At 35.3% G+C, this 18027-nt stretch overlaps 1 protein-coding gene across 8 annotated transcripts in view; it reads right to left on the minus strand.

The window, feature by feature from the left end:
- The window catches only part of UBR3 (ubiquitin protein ligase E3 component n-recognin 3), a 227135-nt gene that overhangs the window by 98182 nt on the left and 110926 nt on the right, over positions 1-18027 (minus strand). For 5 of the 8 annotated variants that reach the window (XM_027128641.1, XM_027128644.1, XM_027128637.1 and 2 more), the window contains exons 21-25: positions 15622-15726; positions 14369-14542; positions 14150-14182; positions 12069-12529; positions 7701-7789 (exon numbers count right to left, since the gene is read on the minus strand). In XM_027128641.1, coding sequence (XP_026984442.1) covers positions 7701-7789; positions 12069-12529; positions 14150-14182; positions 14369-14542; positions 15622-15726 — 862 coding nt within the window. The remainder of the gene's footprint in view (positions 1-7700; positions 7790-12068; positions 12530-14149; positions 14183-14368; positions 14543-15621; positions 15727-18027) is intronic. The other 3 variants (XM_027128679.1, XM_027128646.1, XM_027128650.1) reach the window with 1 other exon arrangement.

The raw sequence follows: 18027 nt of genomic DNA on the forward strand, positions 1-18027 counted from the left end.
TTACTACTGTATAATCTCAGACAAATTTCTTAACCTAAATTTAGGCATCTTTATCTGGAATACTACCATCTATCTCATGGGTCTATCAGGACAAATAAGTCAATATACAGAATGTGTTTAGCATAGTTTTGGTTACACAATTAACATACAAAAATATATATCATCATCATCCCCCAAAATTCATACTTTTAGACCCAGACCCAAAATACAGACAAGGTTTTGTATATACAATGTTCATAATAATTTAAAAAACTGTAAAACTAAAGTCCAATTATGATGGGATGATTAAGTAAATTATAGAATAAAAGTAATAATAGTAATAGCCAATGCTTATAAACACTTATTATGTGCCAAGCGCTCTGTTTTAAGTGTTTTAAATGTACTAATACATTCAATCTTCACAACAACCCTATGAGGTAGGCAGTATAATAATCCCTTTTTAACTATGTGGAAACCAATGTAGAGAGAAGTTCAGTAAATTACTCCAGGCAATGGAGTGGCTGCAATATGAACTTGGCAGTAAGGCTCCAGAGTCCATGATGATAACCACTACCTGCTACCTCTCCAACGAAGTAAAGCCTTTAAAAATCATAGTTATCAGGAGTTTTAATAATAATATAGGGATATGTTTATGCTAAAATGTTGAGCAAGAAGACATGAAACCAAATTGTACTACGCAGTATCATCTGTAATGTACGTGTCTTTTGGATGGTGGGATTAGGGATAAAATTCATCCTTCTTTATGTTTTTCTGTACCATATAACTTCTACGATTAAATGTAGTATATTTAAGATAAGAAAATAATTTCCAAAATAAATTTGCTCTATATTAAGCATCTAAACTCTCACTTGAAACAATTATGCTGGATTTCAGTCATATCTATCTGATAAGCCTTAATGAATCAAGGTCTAACATCCTGACTTCTATACCTAGATGGCTAGTAAAAACAAATAATGGGGTATAGTAATCAGGAGACAAAGACAGAAGGAATTGCAGAGGGAGTCTTTTCATATAGAAAATTTGATAACTACAAAAAGGCATTATCAACATATAAGTAAGAGTACTAATCACAGAGTAGAAATCTGTTGCATTCAGAGAGAAAAGCGTTTGTCCTTAAATTTTTACCTAATGATGTAAAATATTTGATTAGAGGACTTGTAAAGTACTGTATGTTATAAATTCAAAATACTCTACATGTTATGTTACTAGACTAGAAATCTTGGGAGAACATCCCTCAAACACAAAGATAAAGGCAAAATAAGAAAGAAGCAACTACAGAATGCTTACATTTACAACACAGATGGGAAATAATGCAAGAAGACAAAAGGTATCTGACAAATAAAGCAGAGGACTGGACTGAGATTAAATTGTGTCTGTATTATTGCTAAATAGTACCTCAGGTGTGGGCCATGCTTTATGTGTTAATAATATTATAATACATAATATCAGATGTAAATGAGCAGAGTAATCAGAGGCAGTGAGACATATGACTGTAATTTTTATCTTGAGTGATGTATGAAAATGGGATCTCAAACAGGTTCTAGGGGTCAAACAGATCTCTTTGGGAAGGGAGTGAGTTACAAATAAAAGGAATATGCAAATCTGAATGGTCCAGAATCCCACTGGCATGGCCATAACCAACATAAATAAACCAAACGCTCATGAATCTATTATTACCTCACCTGTCACCACTGCAGCATGCAAGAACCGGGACTAGGAGAGAGCGGAGCCCATTATCCTGATGGCTTCTGGGAACTGCCTCTGTTTGCCAGCAATCATGTCTGCCTGATCCCTCAATTGTTGTTCCTGTGCCCTGGCTACTACCAAAAAAGATCAAACCTTCCAAAAAGTAGTAAGATTTAGGACAGTGAGTCAATAACTTTGCACACTACTGACATTCAAATATATGATTGTGAACATAACTGGTTCCTAAGCATTGCTTATCAAATTTTATACTTAGCCTGGGTGAGCAACATCTCCCACTCTCATTAGCAACTATTCCAAACCTCAGGTGGCATTCTTTTCACTCAGCAGAACTCACGTTTTACTTAGCCCTGAAAACTGAAGCAACTGAGGCTTCTCTGGTGGCGCAGTGGTTGAGAATCTGCCTGCTAATGCAGGGGACACGGGTTCGAGCCCTGGTCTGGGAGGATCCCACATGCCGCGGAGCAACTAGGCCCGTGAGCCACAACTACTGAGCCTGCGTGTCTGGAGCCTGTGCTCCGTAACAAGAGAGGCTGCCACAGTGAGAGGCCCGCGCACCGCGATGAAGAGTGGCCCCCGCTCACCACAACTAGAGAAAGCCCTTGCACAGAAACGAAGACCCAACACAGCCAAAAATAAATTAATTAATTAATAAACTCCTACCCCCAACATAAAAAAAAAAAAAAACTGAAGCAACTGAGTGATCACCTGAACTTCCCACTTCCCCTGCCCCTAATGGAACTCACCTCTATCTCCATCCACTCTTTCCCTCTTCCCTCCAGTCTCCTCAGGGAATGCGGTGGCCATTCTCCTATTCAAGACAATACTACCTAACCTCCTCTGGATACTTTGCTTAATCAATTCCTTAGAAAACTGTTTTTGTTCTATCTCACTTGGGAGTGGGAGGCAACAGATAAAAACGATTTCTAAAAGCAGTATTAACTAAGCTTTTTTTCTTAGTTCCTAAGGTTGCCAACAAACAAACAAACAAACCGAACTGTACATCAAACTGGTTACACTACCTCCCCCAAAAAGACTGCTCTCAAGTGACTTCAGAACACAGAGCTTTTGACTATATACCCTTAGTAGAATTACCGAAGGACAAAACGATCTGTAAACAATTTTAAATTTTTTAAACTTAATTCAATGATTTCATTGTTTAACATAATATCCAGGTTGGTATTTGAAGCTATTTACTTTGAAAGAAAAAGTAATTTTCTTACATATGATGTATTGTGCTTGAGTAGGAGAATATTCTCAATCCTAGGACACGTATGTTGAAGTATTTAGGAGTAAAGTGTCATGATGTCTATAACTTACTTCATTTAGTAGAGACAGACAGAAAGAGAGGGGAAGAACAAATAAAGAAAAATGTTAACTAGGGGAGGATTATAGTGGTACATGGGAATTTATAATACTATTCCTTTAGCTTTTCTGTATGTTTGAAATTTTTCATAAGAATAAACAGCATGTGTGAAATTAACTCATTTTGGTTAAAAAAAAAAAGCATTTATATACATATACTCAGAAAAAGATTTGTAAGGATACAGCCTAGGTTAGGAAATCTGATAGTAAAAATATAATATTATTTTCTTATTTTTGATTATATGTATTTTCTAAGTTTCTATAATAAAAATTTAATGCTTTTGTAATAACAGAAATTTTAACTTTATATATTATAATAACAAATATAAGTAAGTATCTAATCAAGATTGCAGACTGAGCACAGGCTTTTGTCTCCATTCCTTCTAAAACACCACTGAAATAAAAGTAGAGAAATACATAAAGAAATATTTCCCCAAGAATATAGAAAAAGGATGGAGTTGTGGAAGAGAGTTTTACCAACCAACAAATAAGAAATGTCAATAAAATTTCCAAAAGATTGGAGGAGATGGAGACATGCTGACAATGAAAGAAATTCATAAAAGCTGCAACCACTTATGTATTACGAGAAAGTTACAGAAAGGAAGAATTGATCTCTCCGTTAGAAGAATGTCAACTCTGGGCTCAGAATCAGTCAGTGAGGCAGAGGATAGGAGTCATAAGTATTAAGTGACTCTGAAAACAGAGTAATTAATCAAAAGTCTATATACAGAACTTCACTACTCAGCACCCCAATTCCCTCCCCAACTCTGACTGACAGAGCACTCAGATAATTTGACATTTACCTCACAGAGGAAAAAAGACTATCTTTCTCCAGAGGAACTGAACAAGTCACTTGGAGAGCACTGGGGTTTCTAACTGAGTGTTAACATCTGGGGGCCCAAACAGAGTAGTCTGCAGTCCTCCCACCAAAATCTAAGTCTGACAGTCGACACGCCTCATCCATACTCACGCTAAAGAGAATTACTAGAATCAAACCTACTTAGACCTCAGCAGGGTAAACCCAAATTAACTACCCAGACCACCTTTCCAGGAGAGTCAAGGATTATCAGGCAAATGAGGAAAACTAACAACATGAAAGACTAACTTAAATTTCTAAGTAATTCAGAAGGATAAAGGATAATTGAGAAAGAGAGACATTCAGAAAGATTTGAGAAAAAATTCTACAGACAAAGTAAGACCAAGATATTGAAGAGAAGAAACCTCTAAGCATGCAAAAAGAATACATGATATAAAAAGACATAACTGATGAACCTAGTGGTAGGGCAGGAATAAAGATGCAGACGTTGAGAATGGACTTGAGAACACGGCGGGGGGGGGAAGGGGAGGCTGGGATGTAGTGAGAAAGTAGCATTGACATATATATACTACCAAATGTAAAATAGATAGCTAGTGGGAGGCAGCCACATAGCACAGGGAGATCAGCTCAGGGCTTTGTGTCCACTTAGAGGGGTGGGATAGGGAGGGTGGGAGGGAGACGCAAGAGGGAGGGGATATGGGGATATATGTATGCATATAGCTGATTCACTTTGCTGTACAGCAGAAACTAACACAACATTGCAAAGCAATTATACTCCAATAAAGATGTATAAAAAAATGACATAAAAGATTAAAAGATCAATCCAAGAGATCCAATATCCAAGTAGTGAGAGTCCCACCAAAAGAGAATAAAGAAAATATAATGAGAAAAGTATTATAATAGTTTTCTATTGCTGTTTCACAAATTATCACAAAATTCAGTGGCTTAAAACAACATTTATTATCTCACACAGTTTCTGAGGGTCAGGAACCTGGGAGCAGCTTAGCTGATGGTTCTGGCTCAGCATCTCTCATGAGATCGCTATCAAACTAACAGCTGGGCAGTATTCATCTGAAAACTTGAAGGGGGCTGGCAGTTTCACATCCAAGTTCACTCACAAGACTGTTGGCCAGAGGCCTCAGTCCCTAACCACACAGGCCTTTCCATAGGGCTGCTCACCACATGGCAGTTGGCTTTCCCCAGAATAAGCAATCCAAGAGAAAGAAAAGCCGTCAAGAGAGAAGGCATAGTATCTTTCATAACCTAATCTCAGAAATGACATACCATCACTTCTGCCATATCCCAGTGATCATGTCTACCAATTCTGGCACAATGTCAGAGGAGACTACACAGGGCATAAATACTAAGAGGTATGGATCATTGAGGGTCATCTTGGAAGATGGCTATACCAGTTATCAAGAAAATCATAGGAAAAATTTTTCTCAGAGCTTCTGATACATGAATCTTCAGACCGAAAAGGTCCATTAAGTACTAAGGAGAATGAAAAAAGATCCACCTAGATACGTATCATAAAACTTCAGATCTCTAAAGATCAAACAATTATAAAAGTGTCACAGGAAAGGGAAAAAAATGCTCACCCACAAATGAATAAGAATCAAACTACCACCATACTTCTTATCAAATTAATGGCAAAAGACAAGGGAGTATTGCTTTAACAGTTGTAACAAAAAATGTGTATCAACGGGGAATTTTATGTTCATCCAAATTAACAATCAAGCATGAGAGCAAACCAGAGTTCCATCTGGAAATATAAAAAAATCAGAAAGTTTAGCTTCCAGCACAAGCATTATTGGGAATACACTTGAGGCTGCACTCCAATAAACAAGACTCCCAGAAAGACATAAGATGCCCGAAATCCCAGATCAACATGATAAGAGGAAAATCCTAAGGTAATGGCTGCAGAGCATGCCTACAGAGAAAATGGACCAGACTGGAATAGAATTCCATGCAAAGGACAGTATGATTGAGTGGGCAGAATAATAGGGATATCATAAAGGCATATTAGTTCGAAAAAAAGGCAGTTGGAAACTTCAGGAGAAACAAAAGACAATGTAACAAAGTAATGGCCCAAACAGAAATGAATAAAGGATGGTATGGTTTTAGCAATTGCAAGACTGTGAGAAAAGAGGCTATATACTAAATACAATCTCCTTAAAGTGCGCTAGGAGTCAGGCCAGTGGACTCAAAAAAAAAAAAAAGTAAATGAATACTAGGTTATTTTTTAGCCCTGTATTCAACAACATTCAAACAGTTATCTTAACTGTTTTTCAACGTATAGAATAAACCTTTGGATGGAAGACTTGACTGCAACTGCAAAACAAAATGTTGGCAACCTTAATTTAAAAGAAAAGAAGTAACTAATAAAATGCAGAAGGTAGAGATAAGGAAAAGAAAAATGAAAACTAAGGGTGGTTATTAGTTCATTTTATATGAAGAGATATGAAAAAACTGGCTATAGATAGAACACTTAATAGAACACTTAATTGTAACACTTATTACAATTATCTTTAATCTGTAAAAACCAAAAAATATATATAATTATTAATTTTTGGAAAGAAGGAAAAGAAAACACAATGGAAAAAGTGAAAACAGTGTCAATGAACTAAATCCTCATATATCTTATCAGAAAGTCAACTGAACCAAATGTAAAATAGATAGCTAGTGGGAAGCAGCCGCATAACGTAGGGAGATCAGCTCGGTGCTTTGTGACCACCTAGAGGGGTGGGATAGGGAGGGTGGGAGGGAGGGAGACGCAAGAGGGAAGAGATATGGGAACATATGTATATGTATAACTGATTCACTTGGTTATAAAGCAGAAACTAACACACCATTGTAAAGCAATTATACTCCAATAAAGATGTTAAAAAAAAAAAGTCAACTGATAGCAAGTTAATCCAATAAGCAGAATTTAGTATACTTTACATCAAAGTTATGTCCTGAACATAAACTCTACTGTTGATGGTTTAGAACACATTATGCTAAATCTGGACTGACCCTCCTCTTCACACCTCTTGTGAACATTAGCTATATATTGAACATTAGTTAATATATATATATAGCTCTAGTTACATGTGCTTATGTGCATGAGACTGTATTTGCATGTCTGAATGCACATGTGTATATATTTTAACTAAAGGCACAACTTCAGTGTATTTTCTTTCAGCATTTTTGTCTAAAAGTTAAAAGAGAGAGAGAGAGAAATCAATGAAATGCAAGTAATAGTCAGGGAAGGGAGTATCCTGGTTAACTGAAGCCTGAGATTAATTGAGATTTAATCTATTTCTCCTACGTTTGTAAAAGATTACTCATAGCAATCTACCATCACACAGGAAAATGGCATCCTCTCTCATTGTACAAATGCTAATGCTAATCCTAATGGAAGTGAGAAGTGCATCTGATTTTAAGAAATAGTGAAGGGGTGGGCAGCAGGAAGAGACACTGAAAGTATCTGAAAACTATTTTAATGATCTTAGAATAATTTCACAGGAAAAAATCAGAATAAGTAAATTCACATTGATGAACCTCACAAATCTAAAGGACAGTTTAACAGAAGAAAGCAGCAGGAGAATACTGTATTACTACCATCAGGAAGAACTTTCTAACAGCTGTAGCTACTCAACAACAGAATGGACTGTCTATAATAAAGGTCTGATCTTCCATCACTCTATTGTTTAAATAAAGACCAGAAATCATGTCTGTAATGTTAAAAACTGGTGGGTGATTGGACTAGATAATCCCTAAGGTAATTGTAACTGTAAGTATGAGAGTTCTAAACTAATAAATTTTGACTTACCAACATCCATTGCCGTTTCCATGAAGCTTTTCTGTCGTGAAGCAAATTCTGCAAGCAACTTCTGCTGCCTCTCTCTGGCCTTTTGTCGTCTAGATTAAACAGAAATAAAGTGATAAGTACCAGACGTGCTTAAGACATACCAACTATCTTTCAGGGGTATATAATGTACGAAAGGCCCCCTGCACACAGTTAAGAACAACCAATTTTCTGTACTATGTATTAAATTTCAGGTAAAATTTTATTGTCCTTAAAAGGATTCTGCTGCTTTAAAATAGTTTGAAAATCACTGGGCTTAAATAGGTAAAAATAAAAGCCACGATTTACTTTAAAATGTGAAATAATAATTAAAGTAGATAGAAAATTTGGATGTCCAACAACACAATTTCCTAAATATATGTCAGTTCATAGCAAGAGCAACAAGAGTTTTAGCTAGGAATCCACAATTTAACCCCAGGTACAAATAACAGCAAACTCATTGCTAGAAGAAACTATTATGTTAAGCTATGAACAGAATCTAAAAGATAAGAATAGTCAGGTTTAGGAGACTTCCCTGGTGGTCCAGTGGTTAAGAATCCGCCTTCCAGTGCCGGGGATGCGGGTTCGATCCCTGGTTGGGCAACTAAGATCCCACATGCTGTGGGGCAACTGAGCCCGCGCGTTCTGGAACCCACATGCCACAACTAGAGAAGCCCACACACCGCAACAAAAGATCCCATGTGCCGAAACTAAGACCCGATGCAGCAAAAATTAATTTATTAATTAATTATTTTTAAAAAGAATAGTCAGATTTACTGTTACCTTAAGAACAGGTCTCTTCCTAAAAGAGAAATAGCAAAAAGCCAGGAAGTTTTCCAGTTTCTACCAGGAAATATTCCAAGTTTGGTTTATTTTGTTTGAAGTAAAAGAATATGAAAGAGTCTCAAATACAAGATAAAGATAAAACTATATTCCAAATCTAAGCATAAATACTCCTTTGGATTAGTTCACTTTATTCTATTTATTAATTATGCCTTATCTACTTCCAAAGAGCATTTTAATTTGAGGCTAGTTGAAAAAGAAAAAAAATGACTATAACGTAAGTATAAGAAAAGTAAACTAATAAAGACAGGAGATAGGCTTCTCTACATTTAAAGATGCTAGAAATACTAATAAGCATAAAATTCTACCCCCAGCAAGGTAAGGTTCATATAGTAATTCAAAACGAGAGGAGGGAGAGGAAGAAGAAAAAGGTTAAAAGGTAAGTTATACATTAACTCATTGGGAGAGACAAACTTTTTACTTGAACTAAATTCAAAAAGGGATTTATCATAGCCCATGATACAAAGAACATTAAAAACATAATGGATGGAAAAAAAAACCCATAATGGATGGAGTATACTATAGCAGTTTCTTTTAGTGACCATTTATTATATCTATATACTACAAAAGAATTTTATTAAACTGAGACTCTATGTAGTAATTTCTATGGGAAACATAAAAGAATTCTGCTATTAATCTGAAATGATTAAAGGATATAGAATATAGAATTTAGAAGAATGGAATGTTGATGGTAATTTTTAGATTATTCACACATCCACTCCGACCCATTTAGTGGAGATAATCACAAACATCTATAAAATCAAGTACTGTGATCCAGCTTACCATGAAAAGTTACATATTTTTGCCAATAAAGTTCAAGAGATTTTTAACACTCCTTTTCTAACATTTACTTTAAATGTAATTTAGGGCCCACTTAAGAAAACTCACTGTATTACCTATTTTATAAATATAACTCTTATTTTTTATATTATACTTTATATTTTAAGCCAATATATTATTATCCAGGTTGATCACTCACCTTACTCATCAAAGTGGACTCCCAATGACATTAGCCATTTCAAAAAATTAAAAACCACTCCTGGGCTTCCCTGGTGGCGCAGTGGTTGAGAGTCTGCCTGCCGATGCAGGGGATGCGGGTTCATGACCTGGGCCGGGAAGATCCCACATGCTGCAAAGCAGCTGGGCCCGTGAGCCGTGGCCGCTGGGCCTGTGCGTCCGGAGCCTGTGCTCCGTAACGGGAGAGGCCACAACAGTGAGAGGCCCGCGTACAGCAAAAAAAAAAAAAAAAAAAACCCACTCCTGCACTCTCTTTCCTTCCTGAACGTGGAAGGTGGCACAGTGGCCTAGGACAGGGTGTCAAGACCCAACGGCCCGGCACAGGAAGGCATTCGTGTGGGGGAAAGTTACAAGAAATTGGTTACATACAAGGGAATTAATCAAAAATTAATACATATTAAGGATTATAGGGGCCAGGTTTCTCACTATGGGAGGAGAGAGTTACAATTATGAAAAGAAGGAAAAGAAGAATAAATCCTATGGTGTTGGATTAGAATTGGGATTATCAGGTTGAACTCACAGTCATAGTTTTTTTTGTTTTTTTTTTTTGTGGTACACGGGCCTCTCACTGTTGTGGCCTCTCCCTTTGCAGGGCACAGGCTCCGGACGCGCAGGCTCAGCGGCCATGGCTCACGGGCCCAGCCGCTCCGCAGCATGTGGGATCTTCCCGGACCGGGGCACGAACCCGTGTCCCCTGCATCGGCAGGCGGACTCTCAACCACTGCACCACCAGGGAAGCCCCATAGTTTTTAATAACTCTCTCTCCCCTCCCTTTATCCGCCCCCCATACACACACATTTTTGCCCACTAAGAGGGTCTGTGAATGAGCTCATTAGAATGAGCACATGGACTGTAGTTTCTAAATAAGATTCTTTACTAAAAGGAACCAGGACCCTTTGGAGAAATGGCTAATACCAAACACAAGATGAATCTGGGCTATCTTCTTGGCCCAGAAAATAATTGAAAATGCTCAAAGAATGGTGGGGAGAAATCCAAAGAACACAGAAACCAGCTTGAAGGGACTCCCACTGGTCAAATCTAGAACAATTTGAGCATCAAAATGATTAATGAGCATGAAATTATAACCCATAAAATAAAATAGGAATCCATAACTCCAAACTGATATAAGTAAATAAATGAATAAACTGAAAGCTGATGGAGAACAGGATATTGCAGCATCTCAAAGTATCTCCCCACAAATTACATATTAATTACAAAGGGGGGAAAAAAGAGAGGAAAGTTACTAAGGGTAACTTGACAGTGAAGAAGTCTAAGAGACACCCTCATAATCAAGTGATCAAAGTTAATCACCAGTAATGAAACAAATTAAAATCATGTGACACCTGATGGGATGCAGTCAAAAGAAAACAGCAACATTTCCTTTTTTTTTTTTTGGCCAGGCCGCGGCAACTTGCAGGATCTTAGTTCCCCAACCAGGGATTGAACCCGGGCCATGGCAGTGAAAGCCCAGAATACTAACCACTAGGCCACCAGGCAACTCCCCAGCAACACTTCCTTGATATTCCTCTCAAAGGTGCTTCATCAGAATCCAAACATAATAGGAAAGGAGACAAGCCCAAATTGAGGGACATTCTACAGTGTCTATTGCTCTATAATCTTCAAAAGTGCCAAGGTCAAGAAAATAAAGGAAAAACTGAGGAAACTATTCCATGCTGAAGGAGACCAAAGAGACATGACAACAAAATGCAATGAGTGATTCTGGACTGGATCTTTTTTCTCTGAGACACGTTACTGGGACAACTGTCAAAACTTGGGATCTAGGGATTTTATCGTACTAAATAAAATGTTGATTCCCTTATTTTGAAAGGTGTATTCTGATTAGGTGAGAAAACGACCTTATTCCTAAAAAACACGCGCTAAAGTATTCCAGGGTAAAGCAACTTACTCTGAAATGATCCAGGAAGTTCTTTGTATTATCCTTGAAACATTTCTGTAAGTTTGAGATTTCTTCAAAATAAAAAGGCTTTAAAAATTAAACCCATCCTCAAAGGACAAAAATTTGTCATCAAGGAAGAAATGGAAACAAAAATGTGCCATAGATGCTCAAAGACGTATGAGACCTCCAAAAATGTTTAAATAATAATAGCACTGATAGAATATGTGTTTGGTCTCCTATACTACTCCTTTGTAAACTTATAATAAACTTATAAGTTTCAGTATGTTTCTTTAATTAAAACAATGAGCTACGCACTCTACAGCTCACCTCTAAATACATACATGTACATTCACATTTAGAATACATACGGCTGTCACCATATGTATTCTAAATGCAAATGATAACTAACTCAAGCATGCTGAATGCACAAGCACTAGCTTTGATTCCATTTACCTTACAAACTAATCAGCTGTGATTACAGCTGATAAACATCCAGGTGATTAGCCTCAGATGGCCAAAAGTGGGGATGGGGGGTGGTAATATAAAATCTTCAACTGTACCATACATTAGTTTAAAGCATTAAAAATAAAAATTACCTTTCTTCTTTGTCCAGTGTTTTCTTCTCTGCAGCAGTGATCTTTTTGGGTGGTACAGGAGGGGTCACTTTTCTACATATCTCTTCAATGATGCGTTTGTTCATTCTGCTTTGCAATGCAGCTTTTAGTAAAATTCTTTCTACTGCAGTTATACCATCTCCATGACTATATTTAGGTATATCTGGTTGGATTAAAATTTCTATGTCATCAAGCCAGGCAGGATAGTAGGAGTTTTGTTTTCCTGAGAGTTTGTGGTGAAGTTTAATTAACAAAGACAATATGCTTTCTTTAATTTCCAAAATGGCTGTAGTTAACGGTGGAGCTGAACCAGGTGCAGACCATTTATTTGAAGTTTTAGGACGAACCACCTGATTTGCTTCACTGCTATTGCGATTGATGATCTCCTGAAACTTCTTTCTACGCTCTGCTACTAAGCTGAAAACTTGAGCTGTACCAGAATTCTACCATTCAGAAGAGAAAGAAAAAGAAAAATCAAGAGAAGTTATTCAAGTGTCAAGTTTAAAACCATATTAGTACTACATTTTCAAAAGGGAATGTTCAAAGTTTCATCCAAAGATTTATTTATTTAATAGATTTGCTCTTTAAGTAAATCTGTCTCTTCACTTCTCTCAAATATACTTAGTCCCCCTCAACCTGGAAACGATCGAGGAGAAAGGCGATTAGCCACAGTAACACCTGTTTTACAACCTCCTGGGCCTACCTACCAGGGAAAATAGACAAAGCTTGAGTAGTTTCTATAGCCATATTAAAGAGGAATCATAAACAAAGTCCTTCATCAGATTAAAGGAATAAAAGCTATTCTATCCAACATTCATCAAGAATACTATACTCTTTACCAACTTCTAGAAGACCATGATATCTTCCACCTAAGAAAATTATAAATTAATTTTTTACCAAATTAATGAATCTGAACTGCTAATTAATTTCATTTTTAAGGAACTTCAAAAGTTTGAAAATTAATTCTAACACAAATGCTTTAAGTTACTAAAGTGAAATATAAAGATGAAAAATCAAACTAATCTCTTTCATATTTAAATATCACTATAATTTGTTATTTGAACAGATTTTTTAAAACCATTTCTCTCAATAATTTATCTTCAAACTAGCCTTTTCTGCTAAAGCAGTCAAACTGCATTAGGGCTCTTAGAAATCATTTTTTAATTAAGATACAAGCTAGTTTAATGGATTTCATTAATTTTTTTTAAGCAAGCATAGAAAGGATACTTCAATCAGTTGAGCTTTTTATGAGCTAAATTATAACATACATTTTTTTTTTTTAACATCCAAGCTGTTTTTCAACGTACTCTGTATCAGCATTAGAGGCAAAGGCTGCCGCTTATAGATTCCAATATTTTAATCAAAATTCTTTGTGGTGTTCACAGCAAAAACATATTGTCAAAGACAAAGAAAGTTCCTACAAATGGACTCTTCAACAAGAAATGTCTGATTCAGTATTCTTTACTTGCAAAAATCTATATTGTAGGAATTAGAGGTATTTAAATTTAGTTACTTGCCCTGTCATATCAAGATTTTTCATTTCTGCTTTCTATAAATTAATTAAGCTACATGCAATGAGAGAGCTGATTTTCAAAATGCGTCCAAATACACAATATATGGAGTTTAAGATTTTTGTGGGCTTATTTTATCAAAGTTAATTAACTGCCATAGGAGAAAAAAAAAAAAGTTGTGAATGGGCATGCCACCAGCAACTAAAGATTAAATTTATTCTGATTTAGGGAACATTCATTTTTAAGATGTTAGTAACAATGCTAAATGTAAACAGACTGAAATGTGCCGCTTATAATTGGCCCAAAATACTAACACTACTAAGAAAAACCCACCGTTAAATATGCAGTATTATTTTTTAAGTTCAATAATATGAATTTTCTTTAAAATTAAGCCGAAATTACTGCGTTTAAAAAACACACACACACATTAAACATTTTTTAATCTAACTATATTAATTAAACACACACATATACACACAAATACTTCAGCATTTGTCCCCATTTCCAGTTAAAGCCATATTGCTAGTTAATGCAAATATTATATACTTCTACCTCTCTTTGAAGAACTTTAGGCCGACGTGAACTCTGGCAGATTAAAGGAAAAAGATGGGTGAGGCAAAAGTTGCTTAGATATATCAGAGGAAATAAAAGACAATTTAAAATTATCTACAACCACATTTATTTTTCTTTTGGATATGACAGGATGATCTAAATGACACAACCCAACATAACAAAGTCTTTCCTTTTTTTTGTTCTCTCTTTTACACTTACTTGTAAAGAACCCAAGCTATCAGAGCTGGTACTTGCAGGTGAGTCTCTCTTCACTTCTGGAGCAGTCTCTGGAACTCTCACTCTAACATAATTTATAAAGTGTCGCATGTTTGATACTAAGTTACTACCAGGAAACCAACTGTCATGGCAACGTTCTGGTCCACCTACTGATGCCTAAAACATAAACATAATGAATATCAAACCTTGCCAATCTGGTCTAAGGTACAATGGAAATGTAACAAGCCCAAATAATAGTCTATTGCCTGTCATATTCCTGAATCCCTTATAGTCTCATTCACAAATCACAAAGTGCTAATAAAACCAAATACAAACACAAAATTTTAGAACAAATTTCTCAGTACTAATATAGGTAAGTCCAATGGCAGTCAGCTAAACTTCTCCAGAAAAAAATACACTTTTCAATTTGGAAATACTTAGTACAGAATATTATTCATCAACCATTAGGAGTAACTCATAATACAGTCAAATAATGCTAATTTGGACTAACTGTAGAAGAAAGTCTGAAAAATCAACCAAAAGTCTGACTTAGTCTTAGAGGAATCGTAATGACCTTTTAATATCTATGAAAGAATATATGTTGACTCAACTTAGAATATAAAGTACAGCCTAGTCTTTTTACTTGTCTGGTTTTTTCTTGTTTGTTTGTTTTTTTGCTGTTATTATGTTGTGTTGTATTCTGTCTTTTTGGAGGGAGGGGATGAGGAAAATATCAATTAATTATAAAATCAATTTGTAGTGACAATTCCTTTTATGGAAGTGATACTTATAAAATCCTGAAACAGGTTAACAACTTGTATTCTTAGGTAAACATTCTCCCTTATAACAATACTTACTCCATTAACTTAAAACCTTTACAGAAGCAATTTGCTATTCAAAATTAATCCCTAATCAAATTATTAGAATTTCTAGACTGAATTCCTAACATAACAATTATTTACCAGTAATCAATGCTATTAGCATAACACCAAAAGTGCACTAACCATGTTTCTTACATCTACATATTATGAATTACGAATTTCAAATTCAATAATTCTACAAATGGAGTTTAATGTATTAGTGAAACCTCTCAAAGAACATATGTACGTGAAGATTAAAAAGGGCCTTTTCCAATAGTTCTTAGGAAGATTTTCATCTGAGTATGATGAATCCATAAATACCTTTCAAGATGACATACAACCTTTTATTAAGGCATGTCATAACTTTAACATTTAAAAATACAAGAAACTACTTACCTCCTCATCTGATTCCTCTTCAGCTGAATTTTCAAGTCCTAATTCAATCAGATATAAAACCATGCAGAGTACATGTTCTGACAGATTTTGATGATCCATCAAAATCTTTAAAAAGGGAAAAGATGCCCTGTAATTACTTTTTTCCACAAAACATATTTCACTTAAATATCAAAAAATATTTTAATGCTATAGATGAAAGTAACATAAAATACATATATACATATATATGTGCATGTATGCATATGTACATATACATACATATATATACAAAATTCATAATCAGATACGTAAATAAAGCCATACCTTGGTGAAAAGACAAAAATAAAACCAGTAAAACAGGTTCCCTCTCAAGATCACACAGTATTTTAGGCAATATCCAGAGATATTAGTTCACTGATTTCCTAAAGGTTAAGACATTAAATAATCCACTAAAACCATTATTATAAAAATACTAGTATCTAATAAAGTAATTTAACAAGACTATTTTACATTCTAAGTTGCTGACACTCTTCTCCTGATGACAAAGATATCAGATAAATAAGTTTGTTAAATAGGATAATTCATGCAAATGTGTTTGGCATAGCACCTGGCATATAACTGGGAGCAAAATAATTGTTTATGGAACATTAATATTCTTAAAATCTGTCTCTAAAATTAAAGTTTTGAACCTGAGTGTTTTGTATTGTTGTGTAAATGTGTATGCAATGTGTGGTTTATATGAGTGAGAAAGGAAAAAGAAATGCAAGTGGTTAGGAGAGAGGCTTCTCTGAGGAAATACTGATAAATCTGACCTTATACACGGAATACACAATGCAAGCCTTACACAATTTATGCAGGACTTTGGGGCTAACCTACACCAATCACTCATTCAATATGATGCAACAAACTATTAACCAGAAGACACATAAAATACCATAAGAAAAAAACTGCCTGGCAACTACCATGTTGTCTTCATTATTTTAAAAAAAAAAAGCCATCTGGTCAAACTATGGAAGGGGTAAGAGGAAGAGCTTCTGCGGGGAGAGGCATTGTCAGCTGCAGATGAGACTACAGAGAACAAAAAAAGAGGCCAGTCTAGGCTGAGCCTAACAGAAACTGCCCAAACGGCAGAGGGAGCTTGGAAAGGACTTAGTCACTTAGGAGCTAATCTATTGTGACTAAAAAATAAAGACTTTCAGTTCACTGACTTTCTAATGCTTATTCTGACTACTGAGAAGGCTTTTCCATTCATATTTTGTGTGGCACAGTGGTGAGGAGAATAGACTTTCAAAACCTTTTAAAAACCTGTTTTTTTATACAAATTCTGTATATACTTAGCTATTTGACCTTGAGCAACATCTGGCCTTAAGTTTTCTCATCTTTAAAACTGGAATAGTAGTCCAGAATTATTGCAAGGATTACATGATCACTATCTGTAACTTGCTTCATACAGTATCTAGCAATTGGTGTTCAATAAATAGTAGATAGGTGGTATGGACAGTGGGAGGAGCAAGAACAGTAAGAGGGGACTGAAGGCTGGGAGGCAACAAAGGTCATGTTTTCTAATCCAGTACTTTACAGGGAGGAAACCAAGGCTCAGCCACACACTCCGCTAGCACAAGCAATACTAGAACAGTTTCAAACTTCCAAGGATTGCCTATCATTACTACTCTGCCTCCTCTTAATAAATAGAGCATTACTAGCTAAAATCAAATAAATTTTGGCTTGAAACCCTATGGCATTACATCTTACAGCTTCAAATGAGTAACTTAAGGGCTAAGAAAAGAAAAAACTTTATTAGGTACTACAAAAAAAAATAAAAATCGTTTCTGGGGATTTTTATCAACATGTTCTATATTAAAGTTTTTTAATATTAAACACAGCAGGAGATGAAATGGTTTACTGACATTGATTTTTAGAAAGTTGACCTGCCAATGCAATGTCAATTAAAGGTTCTTCTATTATCATAAAAGTCATGAAAACTATTACAAAGTTGAGATTTTAAAAAATTTGTTCACAATAATCTTATAACAATATTGCCTTTCTATTTTTGATGAAATATTATTTTTACAGTAAGCAAATAAAAAGGTTGAAAAAATTTAACTTGAAAGGACACAAATCATTTGCAGTAGGCTTGTTTAATTTTTAAATCAAGAATTACTGACATTTATTATCTGTAAGATGTTACGGAAAAACCCAAAGAAACTTTTTGCCCAACCCAATATATGTACTTAGCTTCACTATCTGAACTAGTTATTTAATCTCTAAAACTTAAAAATCATATCTGAAAAATGAGAATAACAACAGAACTTTCACTCATAAGGAGGTTTCCTAGAATTAAACAAAGTAATGTATATAAGTGTATATAAAGTATTTGAAACAAAATCTGGCACTAAGTAGACATTCAAAAAAAATCCATTTGTAAAA

Source organism: Aethalodelphis obliquidens, unplaced genomic scaffold, assembly GCF_003676395.1.
Source record: "Aethalodelphis obliquidens isolate GAN/ISIS:26980383/991018 unplaced genomic scaffold, ASM367639v1 scaffold2, whole genome shotgun sequence".
Classification (NCBI taxonomy): Eukaryota; Metazoa; Chordata; class Mammalia; order Artiodactyla; family Delphinidae; genus Aethalodelphis; species Aethalodelphis obliquidens.